Source organism: Gopherus flavomarginatus, chromosome 2 (assembly GCF_025201925.1).
Source record: "Gopherus flavomarginatus isolate rGopFla2 chromosome 2, rGopFla2.mat.asm, whole genome shotgun sequence".
In the NCBI taxonomy this organism is placed as follows: Eukaryota; Metazoa; Chordata; order Testudines; family Testudinidae; genus Gopherus; species Gopherus flavomarginatus.
In genome coordinates, this window is record NC_066618.1 from 4,769,963 (window position 1) to 4,785,433 (window position 15,471).

The 15,471-nt window shown below is 55.0% G+C and overlaps 1 protein-coding gene and 3 non-coding genes across 7 annotated transcripts in view; all 4 read right to left on the reverse strand.

The window, feature by feature from the left end:
* Positions 1–3,483: 3,483 nt before the first annotated feature.
* The window catches only part of TBRG4 (transforming growth factor beta regulator 4), a 30,396-nt gene continuing 18,408 nt past the window's right edge, over positions 3,484–15,471 (reverse strand). For all 4 annotated transcript variants that reach the window (XM_050942591.1, XM_050942592.1, XM_050942590.1 and 1 more), the window contains 5 exons: positions 14,678–14,822; positions 12,375–12,620; positions 9,815–9,926; positions 8,262–8,376; positions 3,484–3,787 (listed from right to left, as the gene is read on the reverse strand). In XM_050942591.1, coding sequence (XP_050798548.1) covers positions 3,686–3,787; positions 8,262–8,376; positions 9,815–9,926; positions 12,375–12,620; positions 14,678–14,822 — 720 coding nt within the window. In that variant the 3' untranslated portion in view covers positions 3,484–3,685. The remainder of the gene's footprint in view (positions 3,788–8,261; positions 8,377–9,814; positions 9,927–12,374; positions 12,621–14,677; positions 14,823–15,471) is intronic.
* Positions 4,818–4,954, reverse strand: LOC127046069 (small nucleolar RNA SNORA5). The gene has a single exon (XR_007772932.1). It is a non-coding gene; the product is annotated as a small nucleolar RNA SNORA5 (small nucleolar RNA).
* Positions 11,603–11,740, reverse strand: LOC127046068 (small nucleolar RNA SNORA5). The gene has a single exon (XR_007772931.1). It is a non-coding gene; the product is annotated as a small nucleolar RNA SNORA5 (small nucleolar RNA).
* Positions 13,549–13,686, reverse strand: LOC127046067 (small nucleolar RNA SNORA5). The gene has a single exon (XR_007772930.1). It is a non-coding gene; the product is annotated as a small nucleolar RNA SNORA5 (small nucleolar RNA).

Here is a 15,471-nt window from a genome sequence, read left to right on the forward strand (position 1 = left end):
GGGGCACCAGCGAACTCCCTCCACCTGCAGCACCTGAGGGCCTGATTTCAGTGGAAATGGGGCTTTGCCAGTCTCTGACTTTCACCCAGATCCGTAGGATTGTGCCCACGCAGACAGAGCCATGCCCTCGAGCTGAGTGTAAGGCCTTGCTTTGCCTGGGCAATAACAACCAGGACAATGCCTCTCCCCCCAGCTCTCCCAGTGTTTTACAAAGATGGGCATGGACCACATCTGGACTGCAGCTGGGGAAATGAAGGCACGGGATGGTGTAATGAGGAAGCGCTGGGGGCCCCATGAGGTTCTTGGGGGTGAGGGCACAGATGATTCTACAAACTCAATCAGATGGAAGATAAATGAGGGAGACGGGGCCCATCTGCAGTCCAGATGTGGTGGTGCATGCCCATCTTTGTAAAACACTGGGAGAGTTCGGGGGGAGGCACTGTCCCTGTTACTACTGTCCAAGCAAAGCAAGGCTTTACACTCAGCTCGAGGGCATGGTTCTGTCTGTCTCCATGGGCACAATCTTATCTCCTCCCTGTGGTTTCTCCATCTTTCCTCTTATTGCCTCAGAGCAACCCACCTGCTACTTGCTGCCCAACCTCCCCAAACAAGAGGTCCCGCTACTCCCCCGGTAGCTGCTAGGGTGCTATGGCAGGCTAAACACTTCCCTTCTGGAAGGCAGAGCTGGGAGGCACTGGCCTTTCACTGAATCCACTTTCCAGCCAAAGGGCGGGCACATCCCAATGGCCTCATTGCTTGAGGCATTTGGGAGGAAGCCTGGAGGAGCAGACTGCTAGGGACATCCCTGCACTGACCCCTGATGGATGGACATCACTCACCTCCAAAGCCCAGAGGCTGTCACCGCAAGGCCAGTTTGTGCATCTCTCCACAGTCCAGCTGCTTCTGTACAGAAGCTTTTGGACCACGATTGTGCATCTGCACCCACTACGTGCCATGTGTCTGTACCAGTGCATGCTGGGAAAATCTGGGCAGCCGCCTCAGCAGGAGATGTAGTGTGTGACTGACATACAGAACACTGCACACAGCAGAGAGCTGGAAGGCAGGAGGCCCAGCCGCGGCTGGTTATGCTGCAAATTGCAATGTGTTGGATTGGTCCCAGAGAGACACCCATGGGGCAGCCTGGCCCAGTGGCAGGCATGGAGCATTGTCAGCAGCTGAGGTTACCATCAGCAACGCTGTGATTGGAGACGAAGGATGTTTAGAGCCATTCATGCCACGAACTGGCTCCCAACTCACCGTAGTGGGGGCAGGCGTCTATAGAGACTCAAAGCGTGAAATGCTCAGACAGAACCTATTAGCTTGTCCAATTCCAGACAGACAAATCCCTCTTGGCTCAGCTGATCTCAAGCCCATTGGAAATGTTTCCAATCCAGGCTTCACAGGAGCTCAGGGTCCCTGCAAACTCTCCCATGGAACTGCAGCCTGGTAAACCAGGCTCCTCTTCTGGCACCGACAGCTCGCCAGGGATGGGAGATGGTTCCTGCTACAGGCTGGCGGTGGGATATTGGTGCGGAGTTCTGCATTCAGCACCGAGGTCCCCGTGCGATGGCACAGGGGTTTATTGTGCTTCGGGCACACAGGAGTGAATGTGCAGCCCCACTCAGCGCTGATCCAACCCAGGGAGCAGCGCCAAAGCCAACACTCCAGCAAGGAAAGGATTCTGGATGTGAACGCAGGGGAAGGGGAACAGAGATGTGCTGCTGTGCAGTCAGCTGGAAAGTGACAGCCCCGGGCAGTGATGCTCAGCAGCCCATGGACCCCAGGAAGCACGCTGGGTTATATAAGCCCTTACAAAGACAGAGCAGCTGGTTTGGTATTTCTTTGGAGCATGAGGATTCAGAGGAGCCCATTGCTAAGGACACGTTCTGCAGCGCCTGTGATAGGGGAGACTGGGGAGAAATCACCTCCCTGGCTGCTGCTCCCTATCTCCTACACTAAAGTGTAACCCCATTTTTTCCACAATCACACACAACTCCACTGGCTTATTTTCAGATCCAGCTCAGATTTACTGTTACACATATCCCTGAAGGCACCTGGGAGCTGGCCAGGCCACTGGGAGCTGCAGCTCTGTCTGGTGGAAAGTGCCAGGGGATCTTGAATGACCACCCGAGCTTGGTTTTGCACTTAATCCACAAGATAGAACCTGCCTCTGGATTCAACTCAGAGGGATGAATGCCATTAGTACTGGGCCACTACCAGAAACAGGCAAGGATCCTCCTTAGAGGTCTGATCTCCCACTAGTAACACACCCAGACCCTGCTCAGTGCATGAGACCTGCCAGCCCAAGATACACATTCCTGCAGGCATATCGAAACCTCACTGATCCTGACTGCTGAGAAGAGCGCCTCCATCCCCTTTGGTGGACTGGGGTAGGCCACGCTCATGCCCCCAAGGGCAGATGGCTCCTATCCCCTCCACAATGGCCACAAACACATGGCTGCTCTCTAGGCAGGCAGAGACCCTGTCACAGCTTTGTTAAGATGACCCAAGTCAGCCTGATACCACGGCTTGGCAGAAAAGAGCTTCCAGTGAGGGAAAGTGCCACCTGGAAGCCAGCCCTGCACAGTTCATGCTCTCCGGGGCCTTCCCCTGCTAGCAAGCAGGCTGATTAGGAACCAGAGTAGCTAATGGACTAGGAATCCTGGGTTTGAATCCTAGCTCCTGCCCTTGACATGCTGTGCGACCCATGGCAAGTCACTTCACTGCTCGGTGCTGCAGAGGAGATGAGGCTTAGTTAACGTACATAAAGCCATGAGATTGTAACGTGAAAGGTGCTAGAGGGCTCCAATCCGGCCAGGGGCTTCTAGGTCTCCTTGTAATATACTCGGTGTCTGGGATACGCCATTAACAGCAGCCCAGGAGGTAAATTCACTTCTGGTGAGAGTCTGCAGAGGACCTCGTGTTTCCCCTCTTCCACCAAAGCCTCTGGAGCTGGAGAGCAGCAAGGGAGAAAGCCCAGCTGTAGCAGGAAGCTACCAGTGGAACTGCTCTCAGGCCACAAGCAACTTCTGCTTCCATTTTACACCGTTACCCAGACAGCGCTGAGAGGGCAGATGGTTCTGGGCAGCCTCCTCCAGTGAGCAGAACAGGAATAAACAAACAAGCCTCCAGTCAGAAGGTAACGAGAGGAGCTGTTCACTGTCGGCACACCCCTTCCCCTGGCCTCTGATCCAAAAAGTGGCGCTTCTCCCACCTCCTGCCAGAGACAAGCACACACACCAGCCTCTTGCCTTCGCTGGGAGCTTGCATGGTGCCAGTCCCTCCTGCAAGTTCATTAAACAGCTCTTCCAGGCCCCTTTGTGCTCTCCTGGTGTGCAGGGACTGGAAAGCGACCCCCATCCGCCCCCTTCACGAGCACACTGCATGTATGGGGAGCAGCCCGAGTGCAAGCCGAGCATGCAGGCTGTGACGCACGCCCCCCACTGGTGAACATGCGGTGGGGCAGCGGTGCCCCATGCAAGCTGGCCTGTACAAGAGGGAATTTATTCCAATACGTATTTATATACACAACGGTACCCACACCTCTGCCTTCCTCCTCCCCATCCCCGGGGAGCACAATGCCCATTCACAGCAGCAGCATCGGCACTCCAGTTGACTGAGGCAATCCTCCTCTCTCTCATGCCAGATGTGAACACCAAAGCCCATCGTTCGACGGGTTCAAGGGTCACTTAGCCATCTCTGCCCCCACGGCTTTGTTCATTTTGTCCTTGAGGTAGGCTGCCTTCTGCCACTCCGATTTCAGCTCCAGAAACTCATAGTAGGGAACCTGCAGCGGAAGAGGACAGGGAGCGGGGTCAGGATTTACACTGGGGCGACCGTGCTGATCTCTCTCAGGGCCAGCTTGCTAGGTCCTGGTGGAGAATGGCAGGACCGATCAGCAATCAGCCAGGTGATACTGACCAGCCCCAAAAAGGGAGGAGGTCCCTGCAGTGGGGTGTCTAAGGGGTCACAGCCCCAAGCCTGCCAGAGAATCCTCCAGACACTGCCAGGGATGCACAGTGGCCCTTGGGACAACTCTTCCATCATACCCAAACCTGGGGCCTGAGACTGCCTGGCTCTCCTCCGGGAGTGTGGTGTTAGCAGAGCACTGGGGGAGCTACAGGAGGCAGCCTCAGCTTGAAAACAGATTCCTCCTCCCTAGCTGCCTCAGCAGGAGACTCCAGCACGACCTAACCTGCCTTGAGAGGCAGTTACAATCAGCCAGCGTCTCCAGCCCACTCCAGGGAGGGAGAGCTCTCTGGCCACCGTGCTGTCTGGGGCTGTAAAACATCTGATGGGAACCAGCTTCTGTGCGGCTGCATCCTGCAGCTCTGCAAAATCTCCTATCCCAACAACGGTCACGTAACTAGACAGTGCATGGAGGACTAATGACCCCACATCTGACCCCTCCAATGGGTGGCAGCTGCACCAGCTAGACTCACTCACCGTGGACGCAACACTCTTCAGCACATGCTTTTAAAAATGCTTAGAAATAAAAATAAGGGTAGTGCTGGCCAGAGACACTAGAACCCAGGTGTATGTGTGCAGAATGTATTCCACTGGTAGCCTCCGGCCAGTCAGCAGGGAGTAGTCTGCAGTCACTCCTTGGCCCTTCTGCCAACTCTGCCACAGAGGGAGCTGCTGTCGCGGGCTGGTTCTGCAATGCGGACGTGGGTTTGCTAGGACAGGGGCTCAGCTACCCAACCTCCTTAACAGCCGTAACAGCTTCCACGTGACGCAGGCCACCACTGTTCCGGCAGCTGGAGGAACGCTTCCTTATTTCAAAGCAAGATCAGTACTGTCTCCCAGCCCACACTGGGTGGCTGTAGCATATTTTTATCCCCAGCACCCAGCGGTAGAGGTGCGGGGCCCATGAACTACAGATGTTGCTGTGGCAGCCGACCGGGGCAGACCCACCAGGGCAGAGGTGAGTACTGAATTTGACAGGGCTGCAGGGCAAACGCCCTAATTGAAAGTGACGTTTCCTGGCTACCCTGTGTAGGTCCCATGGTACTGTATCACTGCTGCTCGGGTCCCCACCAAAACGGTGCAAGAGAAGCTTAGGAAGTGTGCCGAGCGAGCAAGCTGTTCATTGGCAGCTCCACCAATGTTGCTGGCAGCTGGCCGCCTGCTATTATTAATGAGTAGTTTGGTAGCAGGGCCTCGGGGGCTGCCAGCCTCTGCCAAATCAGACACGCTGGAGCCTTTCATATACCTCTCCACACCAGGTGGGGGCAGCGTCTTACACTGACAGCTGAAGGTTGTGTCTGTTGAAGGCTCTGAAGTCGTTTGTATAAACGGTAACTTTGCAGGTGGCCTTTATAACTCTTCAGCGCTTTAGAGGCACAAAGTGCGACAACCAAATGCCAACTGTTATAAATGGATAGGCAAACGGCAATAGGGAATCACTGCAGCCACTTCTGGGGTGCAGCACAGCAACAATACCCCACACCAATTAACATCAGAGAGGTAACTATCTAAAGCAGAGCAGCTAAGATGCTGACTCCACAGGAAGAATCAGGAGTTTTAATGAGCACAGGATTAGGATCTGCTCAATTCTGTATCGGACACACAGCATTTCAAATGTTGCATGGTCTATTTTGTCTCTTCACCTACCCACTTTCTTATCCCTTCCCGACAGGCCCATTCCCCACTACCAGGGCAGGCAAAACTCGGATTTAGAAATGAGGAAAGAAGAGATGCTCGGCAGAGAGGGATATTTAAACGGGCAGCCGTGTGGAGAGGGTGAAAGGTGTAGCCAACGGAGGGAGCAGCTAGGCCAGGTGGGGATGACACACACTATGCAGAACATAAGTCACTGATCTACCAAGGAAACCAGGGCCCCAAGGCAGCACAGCCAGAATCAGTGGGAATTTTGTCACTAGTTTCAGATGAGGTCCTGCCTCAGGCTGTTGATATTGGCCACAAACTGGAATGAAGCTGACCCTGCACTTGCCTGCTCTGGGATATGGTCTATTGTGCTGGCTTTAGCAGCAAGTGAAGGTGGCTGCGGGCCCAGCGAGGGTGGATGAGGGGAGCTCTGTGTCTTGCTTTCCTGAGCCAATGTCGCTGCAGTTACTATCAAGCCTCAGAGTGCCGGCTTCCGCAGTGCCTACTGCTTTCCCAAGTGGGGGATGCGGATTGCGGTCCATGAAGCAGCAGTAGGGAAAATTCCTGGTCGTGCCACAAACTTTTCCAGAGCCCTGGGCAAGTCCCTTAGTCCATGTGCCTCAGCTGCCCACAGGGCCGAGACTCCCTGGCCTGGGTTCTGCAGCAGCTCAGACTCAATGATCAGTATGGTCCCTTCGGCTTTAAATCGCTGTCTCCATAAGCTTTGCTGCCCTCCCGGGGGCTGAGAGAATAAACAATGACTGAGGAGCACCTGAGCGCTAGGGCCAGACAGGCACCGTGGTAGAAAGGTATTGAAAAAACAGAGTCCTATCGTGTCTGCCTTTGGATCAGCAGCTTTCATCTCCAGCTGCACTGGAAGTGTGGGGATGAGAGGGTCCCTGGGGAAGGGATCTAGTCATTTACACCAGGAGAAAACATTACAGCTTGGTAGGAGTCCCCCTCTATATACAGCTCAGGGGAACCAGAAGCTGCAAGGAGCTGGAAAGGCCACGAAGGCCCCACAGCGACAGCACGTGGGCAGGAGACGAGAACAGAACAGGCTGTGGAGAAACAGCAGGAGTTCCGTTGTGCGCCTCAGACACTCGGCGTAAATGTCGCACCGAATGCAGGTGTTGCTGCAGTGCCTAGAAAACTGGGGAACTTTAACACGGCTTGCAACGGCCCCCCTCTGCTTCCGACCTCTTTGCTGGGAAGTTTACACCTGTCCTCTCCAGAGAGGGGTGCTGCCAGCCCTGGTCCGCAGGCAGGCCTCCTGCCAGATGGATCAATGGGCACAGAGAGGCAGAGCTGACATTTCACTTCATTGCTGTCCCCGCCACTCCCCCATCTTTGGGGTCCAGAACAATGTGTGGCCCTGAGAGGATTGTTTGCTGATCCCAGGGGGCTGGAGCCCGGGTGACCTACAGGCCATCTCTCTGGGCATGCAGGGGTGGAGACAACACTGGGTGCCCCACCCATCGCTATGGTTGCCTTGACAGGCTATGTTTTCAGGCTATATGCTTGGAGCTCTGCCCCTCCTCTGTACGCTCTCGCTACCCTGAAATTAACGGAGTCCCAGCTGCTGGGGCCAGAGGCAGCCTCACCGTTCATTATGGCTATGCAAGTGTCTCCAAACAGCAGCAGCTGCAGAACACCCCGCACCTGAGACACGCACCAGACCTCACGCAAGCACCTCCACATTAGAGTTTTTTAGTCAAAATGTGGGACCCTTTAACAACCTGCCCCCAAGCTGAGCCAAAGCACCTCCTTGAACCCGCTCAGAACAAGGAGTCCCCAAGATCCACTACCATTTGGAAGTGTGTGTGTGGGAGGTAACTTTCAAGTGACAGTGATTTTTGGGTGCCCAACTGGAGATCCCCTGCAGGGACTTCATTCTTCCAGGTGGGTGCTCAGCACTTCCTGGGAAAAGGCCCCTTAAACTGGATATTTGATAACAACTGGCCACGGCAAAGCGTTAGAGGGACCTAGGTAAGGTCACATCTCCCCAGACATGCAGCACAAACAGCAGGGCTGCTCTCCTTTGGATGTCGGCCCCTGCTGCTGATCTGGGGACCACTTTAATATCAGTTACAGGAAGAGACCCACTAGGCCATATAGACCCTTCCTGAGTCACCACGGGCAGGATGACTCCCTACAGCCCAGTCACTGGGCTCTGGCTACTCCAGTTTGTGGCTCCTCCCCGTTTGCCTGGGAAAACTAGTCCCCAGATCTCCCTGGCAGGAAGTTCTGGCCTTCATCTCATCTCACTGCATTAGACTGAACCCCTCTCCTGCACCAACCTAAATAATCCCACCCCTTCGTGCTCATTCTGTCAACTTTTGTCCCCGTCGTCAGATCTGAGGCCAGGTCTCTTCTGTATCCAGCTCCCAGGCCCCCTTCAAATCAGTCCCTCAGCCCAGTGATAGTTTCGGCTGCTGTTTTTCAAGTAACTCGTGCAATGAATCTGGATCACTGAGTGAGGCCCCATTCCTCCCAAGGGGAGAGGGAGACTGGAAGGGCTCCTGGCTACTGTACACCCCTAAGGTGCACGCTGTGCTCTCTGACAGCTATCAGGTAACGGAGGTCGAGCCCCCGTTCACTCTGGTATTGGGAGCCAGGGGAGAAGGTATCGGCCCTCGCTGGCTACTCACATCCACGATCAAGAACCCGGCGGCTTGCATCTGTCGTCGGGCCATGGCAAAGCGGCCCAGCAGGTCCTTGCTTCTGCTGCTGAAGTTTGGGAACTCCCACCTCAGGAAAGCGATCCTGCGAGAGAGACGCACACAGAGGGAATGGGGTTGAATGACTCAGCAGTGGGCGCAGGCTCAAATCTCTCACAGTCTAGAGCGCTGTGTACCCTGGGCTCAGCGGGCAAGACACTTTGCTGGCTCTGAGCAGCTGCCAAAGCTCCAAAGGAACAAACACTTGGCAGTGCTAAGAGGAGCCGCTCTACCCAGCTGCGATTGCGGACTGCTCTGGCTCGGACAGTACACAAGCGCTGGCATGCAGGATCAGACCCTCGGCCCACCAACTGGCGTCCATTATCCTGCGTGCAGTGGTCACCAATACCTAATGCTTCAGAGGACAGTCACAGGAGCACCACAGTTGTGCAGGGCTGCATGTTTGGGGTCAGGAGCAGCAATGCCAGGGGTCAGGGTCGGAGAGATTAGTTCAGGATTAGTGCAGGAGATCAGAGGGCCCTTGTCTGAGCATTTATAGCCACAAGCACTATGCCCAGGAGATGACTCAGCCCTGTGATTTGTCTGATGTGTGTGTGAATATGAATGCTGGGGAAAGGTGCTAGAAAAATTTAGCCACAGAATAAGTCCAGCAATAACGTGAGAGGGCAGTTTAGTCCCCATGGGCTCTCTCGAGGGGCCAGTTACAGTGGCAGATTGATGTGGACACAGCTCCACCTGGCACTGGACCCAGATCGAGCCAGCCCTACTGACTGGAGTAGTGCTTCGCACGTTCGTCTCAGCATCCATGCTGTCTCCGAGCCCTGGGGCGCTAAACCTTGAAGGCCCAAGCAGGTTAATAAGGAGATAGGGGCCTTGCTGGCTAGGGAGCCTGCCTTGCCCGATTAGCACCAGCACCTTCCCATACAGCCCCCGCCCTTCCCCTAACAAGGGAGGCTAGTGGTGCTGCTCACAGCTTCTAGGGCTGAGCGTGGACATGAGCTGGGGGCACACTCACTCCAGCCTGAGCCCCCACGATCCCCAGCTGCACTTCTTTCCCAGTAAGGAAACTTTTAGATGAAGATGCTGGTTATCCCAATCGGCCTGTATCCTGTGTGTCTGTGGGGATTTCTAGGGAGGAGGCAGAGGTAGGGAGGGTTCTCAGAGGAGCCAGGCAGCTTGAGGAAGGCACCTTCTGCACCAGCAGCTCTGATGTTCCCATTCCCCAGAGTCCGTGGCTGCCCCAGACTCTGCTCACAGCACCCATCTCCCTTTGCCTGAGTTTCAGTGGTCACGATGCAGCCATTGCTGACAGCGAGTCTGTGCCATGAGCTGCAAGGGAGTCAATGCACCTGTTTTGCTTTCACGACTGCAACAGAGCAGAAACATCTCACCTCATCCTGAGCACGCACACGCACTGCAGCCTTCCCTCCTCATTCCCACACGGCTGGGGCGGACTTAGACCCCTTCCTCCTGGCCTACATGGCAGCAGCCAGGCCTGATCTCTGGTGTGGCTATGCACTCACCTCCTGGTGCCACGGGGCAGGGGTTTTGTTCCTTCTGACTGGAGCAGGTGGGGGGCAGCAAAGTCCTTTATGGGGAGAGGCTGATTGTCGCTGTTCAGCATCATCTCGGCGTCTACACAGGAGAGAGGGGAAACCACAGGGACTCCTGAGGCCTGGCTGGCTCCTGATTAGCATCGAGTCACTCATAGACTCATAGGTCAGAAGGGACCAATATGATCATCTAGTCTGACTTCCTGCACAAGGCAGGCCACAGAACCCCACCCATCCAATTTTATAACAACCCCTAACCCAGGACCGAGTTGTTGAAATCCTCAAAATTGGTTTGAAGACCTCAAGCTGCAGAGAATTCACCAGCAAGCGACCCGTGCCCCACGCTGCAGGGGAAGGCGAAAAACCTCCAGGGCCCCTGCCAATCCGCCCTGGAGGAAAATTCCTTCCCGACCCCAAATATGGCGATCAGCTAAACCCTGAGCATGTGGGCAAGACTCACCAGCCAGCACCCAAGAAGGAATTCTCTGCAGTAACTCAGTTCCCATCCCATCCAACATCTCCCCGCAGACCACTGAGCAGACCTATCTGGTGGTAATCCAAGTTCAATTGCCCAAATTAACGATCCTATCATAACATCCCCTCCATATACTTATCAAGCTTTGTCTTAAAGCCAGAAAAGTCTTTTGCCCCCACTACTTCCCTCGGAAGGCTGTTCCAGAACTTCACTCCCCTAATGGTTAGAAACCTTCGTCTAATTTCAAGTCTAAACTTCCTAATATCCAGTTTATACCCATTTGTCCTCGTGCCTACATTAGTACTAAACTTAAATAATTCCTCTCCCTCCCTAACGTTAACCCCCCTGATATATTTATATAAAGCAAGCATATCCCCCCGCAGCCTTCTTTTGGCCAGGCTAAACAAGCCAAGCTCTTTGAGTCTCCTTTCATAAGGCAGTTTTTCCATTCCTCGGATCATCCTTGTAGCCCGTCTCTGAACCTGTTCCAGTTTGAATTCATCCTTCTTGAACATGGGACACCAGAACTGCACACAGTATTCCAGATGGGGTCTCACCAGCGCCTTATATAACGGTACTAACACCTCCTTATCCTTGCAGGAAATACTCCGCCTGATGCACCCCAAAATCGCATTTGCTTTTTTAACAGCCGTATCACATTGGCGACTCATAGTCATCCTGCTATCAACCAGCACCCCAAGGTCCTTCTCCTCCTCCGTCGCTTCCAACTGATGCGCCCCCAACGTATATCCAAAATTCTTATTATTAATTCCTAAGTGCATGACCTTGCACTTTTCACTATTGTATTTCATCCTATTTCTATCACTCCAGTTTACAAGGTGGTTCAGATCTTCCTGAATAGTATCCCTGTCCTTCTCCGTGTTAGCAATACCCCCCAGCTTTGTGTCATCCGCAAACTTTATTAGCACATTCCCGCTCTTTGTGCCAAGGTCAGTAATAAAAAGGTTAAATAAGATCGGTCCCAAAACCGATCCTTGAGGGACCCCACTAGTGACCTCCCCAGGGAGATCTGATGATGCACAATGTGCAAAGCCTTGCCTAGGCCCATTGGCTCACCAGTGAGAGGGTGACGCTAACTTCCCAGCCACGGGTGCAGCCCGTCACCGAGCACCTGCCCTGCTACCAACCTACCCAGGACAGAGCTGCATTCTGGCTTTGATTTGCTAGCCATTGGCAGCATGGCCATTCCACTGTGCTTTATGCTCTGTGTGGACGGTGGGGAGCTGCAACCACACCTAGCAGCCCCTCTCCTAGCTCACGGCAGGTGTCTGTACCATGGTTTTATCCCCAGGGTCCAATGAGAGGGACGTGGGGTCCATGAACTACAGGTGTTGCTGTGGCAATCGGCTGGGCCAGTATCCACCACGGAGAAGACAAGCACTGAATTTGACATGGCTGCAGGGAGAGGAGAAAGTTCTTTGGTGGACCTGACAGCTGCTGTTCACACAGTGGTACGGGAGGATGGGGCATTTCCTGCCAAGCAGCTACACGGGCTGGGACGTAGGGACTGGTCTGACTGACCCAGAGGGGAGACAATTTTCCATCTGCCTTATCGCTTCCCCAAGACAGTCAGGCACATGGCTGAGACGCAGTGTTCCACCCACTGTTAACAAACCAACAGTGATCCCGAGCCATGGAGCTGGGGAGCATGGCAGGACAGAGCCTGTCGCCCCTGTAGCCAGGGGGTAGAAAGGTCACATGCACTGAGGGCCTCATCTTAGTACCCATCACAAAACCACCATTAGCGGTCTCTGCTCAGGACTGGAATAGCAGAGTGTGCTGGGGGTCTGGAGGGAGGTGCACTGGCAGGGCGAGGGGGCACCACAGACTGATGCACATGTTGGGAGGGAGGTGCACTAGCAGGTGACGGATCAGTGGCCTAACGGGGGGGCTGTATCAGGACTGCCACGCAGTGAGTGAATGTCAGGAGAGGAGTTTACATGCCATGTGCCCCCTGGACAACGCAGCGGCTGCCCAGTTCATTAGCAGTGAAGTCACTGCAGCCTTGGGCTCGGGTCCCAAGCACACACTCACCGAGCTGCCAGCCATAAACGGTGTGTACGTTGAACCGCCTGTTAACCTCGTCTTTGGCCACCTCGTTCAGCACCTCCTGCAGGCTGCTCTGTAGCGGAGTGGCCTTCCTGTCCCCTGGTGGCTCCGGGGCACTCAGGGCCTCTGGTGGAAGGAAGGGCCCCTGGTAGCCTGGGCACTCCAGCCTGGCGGCAGCGTTGATATGCATCAGTTTGAGCCTGTAGTTCTGTCCTCTGGGCGTCTGGTCATCTGTTGGGTAAGAAGGGCAGCAATGGAGACCCAGCCCAGGGGAGGGGCCTGGACCGAGGGCTCAGCCACTCAGATCTCCTAAAAGTTCAACTTGGTCCACTTCATAGCAGGAGTCATGGCTGGTGGGTCCTAGCCCCACATCTGCCACTTGGAACCCGATCCTGCAGGGCCCACAGTGACGAGTGGGGTTATATGCTGGGGCTTGCCTGTGACAGCAGGGACTGCACTCAGTGACCCAGTAGGTCCCATCCAGCGCTATGTCTTGCCAGAATGACTAGAATGAGTGCCGAACAACCTCCACCCCCGCACTAACTGCAGCGAATGCTCAGTACCTTGCAGGGGGGCACCTACCGCTGCTGCACCTAGCGCCTGATCACCAGCAACTGGGCAGTTGCAGCTTTGGTAGCACCAAGCCCGTGAGACGGGCTTTGAGAGAGAACCCCCAGGAGCACGAGGAAGGGACACGCACTCTGCCCGGCACAGGGTCCTTGAGGCGTGCAGGGCAAGATCCCTGTGCCCAGATGTGATTTGGTGGCCCTGGTATGGCGCAAGCGTTATCTCTGCACCGTGAGTCTGCACGGCAGGAGAAGCTCTGTGCTACAGCAACCTGAGCACACAGACCCAAGCGTATCCGGCCATAGTTACTTCAAGAGGGAGCGTGCCCAGTGTGTCACGTCATCCCTAGCAGCAGAGCCAGCACCACATGGGAACCTCCCCCCCGGGCAGCACCACTCAAAGGACATCACCCTGCTAGACAGACGCCCCCTGTTGCAGACTCTGGAAGTGGCTGTCCTAACTAGTGGCTGCTGCCAATCCCCTCTGTGGTGCACTCATGCTGAGAGGGGCTCAGGGCCTTTCCCGTTGCTGAGCCGGCAGAACAAAGCTCATTCCCTCTCCCGCCAGAGCAGCTTTGCAAACCTCAGAGGCTGGGTGTCTGTAGCATGGTTTTATCCCCAGGGTCCAATGAGCGGGACGTGGGGCCCATGAACTACAGGTGTTGCTGTGGCAGCTGGCTGGGCCAGTACCCACCATGGAGAAGACAAGCACTGAATTTGACATGGTTGCCAGAGGAGGGTAAGCTGCAGAGTTCTTGGGTGGACCTGACAGCTGCTGTTTGCATATGTCCTTCCCAGACTTTAGGATTCAGCAGGAATGGGTGGCTGAGTGCAGGACAGAGCAGCAAACTAGTCATTCCACATTCCAGAGCTGTGCTCAGACTCCAGCTTCCAGGACAAGTCCAAAATCCACGGCTGGTGGCATCAAACCACGCCTTGGTGAAGCGTTAGCTACATCAGGAAATACACAGCACCAGCATGCCCAGGGCTGGGCCAGCAAGGAGGGTAGCTACACTGCACCAGAAAGATGATGTGGGGCCAGGACTGGAGTAGCCCAGGGCTGTGGATCAGCAGGGATGCCCCCTGGCAGAGCACTCTGGGGAGGGCACACTCAAGCCAGTGCTATTAGCACTTCATTTTCATGAGCATCACACTCACTTCCACCCCGCTCCCCATCACACCCACAAACCCAAATGCAAATGCCCAGCAGAGATTAGGAGCTCATGCTGCTGGGTTAGCCACAGCCCGGCTGCTGAATTATTGCTGCGCAGAAGCCATCAGCGCTTTGATGTGCTTCCCAAAGTGGAATCGCCAGGACTCTCTTTCAGCCACTTTAGGACTGTCCTGGGGGTTAGACCAGGCAGCAGCGAGGCCTGTTCCCCATCTACGGCCCAGTCTGCAGGGAGGGGAGACTGAGATACCATCCCTCATTCAATCCTTCGCCTCTCTGCTGAGCCTGTTACAACGGGGCCACCCGGTGGTGGATTTCTGACATGACATCTGTTGGCAATGGAACTGAGACTATACTCGTCTCACCCCTCATGGGATGGGCAATGACCATCACCTGGGCCAGATGGGAACTGACAATCTGGAGGACAAAAGTGCAGTATTTCCATTCCCAATCCCTTAAACTCTCAGGTTTCCCTATGTATTGAAAGGCTCCTCCCCATCCCCACTGGCAGATGCAGGCACACCCCACGTCCAAGCCACGTCTACATTTACCTAGAAGCTGGCTATAAAACGGTGGAGCCAGCACGCTTTGCAGGTAGGGAGTCTTCACCTGCTGCAGCACGCACAGTGACCACACCAGGTCTGTCAGCAGGTGCGGGTCCAGGCTGCCCAGTTGGTCACCAAGCTTCTCGTGGACCTGGGGAAGGAAAGTCACAAGCTGTCAGATGGGTTTCCTGGGCTGGGTCTTCCTAGCTCTGCCAAGAATTCAGAGGCCACTGGACTGATACCTGGGTGGCTTGGCCTGAGCACAGCTAGTGAGACACCTCGTAGCTAGAGAAACGCTTCTCCCAGCAGAGAGGGTGTTTGCAGTCAAGGGATTTTTCTCATTTTGGTTCTTCAGAAATGTGGGTGGGTTGCCCAGCAAGACTCTCTCTAAATGAAACATGCTCTCTAGGGTTTGTTATTGTAGGGTTGCTACTACAGAGGCAGCACACACCACTCATTGTATGCTTGCTGCTCTCTGAAGGGCCACAAACTCACTACAACCGGATCACTCCGTTTTCGGCGGGCCAAACAGCATCGAGGGCTGTGGGATGCTTCAAAGCCACACGCGTGAAGAACATGGCCTTCGCCAGGGAACGAATGGGATGAGAAGCCTTGCGTGCCCTCCCTGGCCGAAGTGGGGTGCCAAGCATCAATATCCTGAGAACACCTGGATCAGTGTGTGCTGGCAGGATGTCCCTCTGGGTTCGCTGCAAGCAGCAGGGCCTCTTACCATTATACTGAGGTTCTGCAGGCAGAGGCTTTCATAGACTCCCAGAAATGAAGGGCTGGGAGGGACCTTG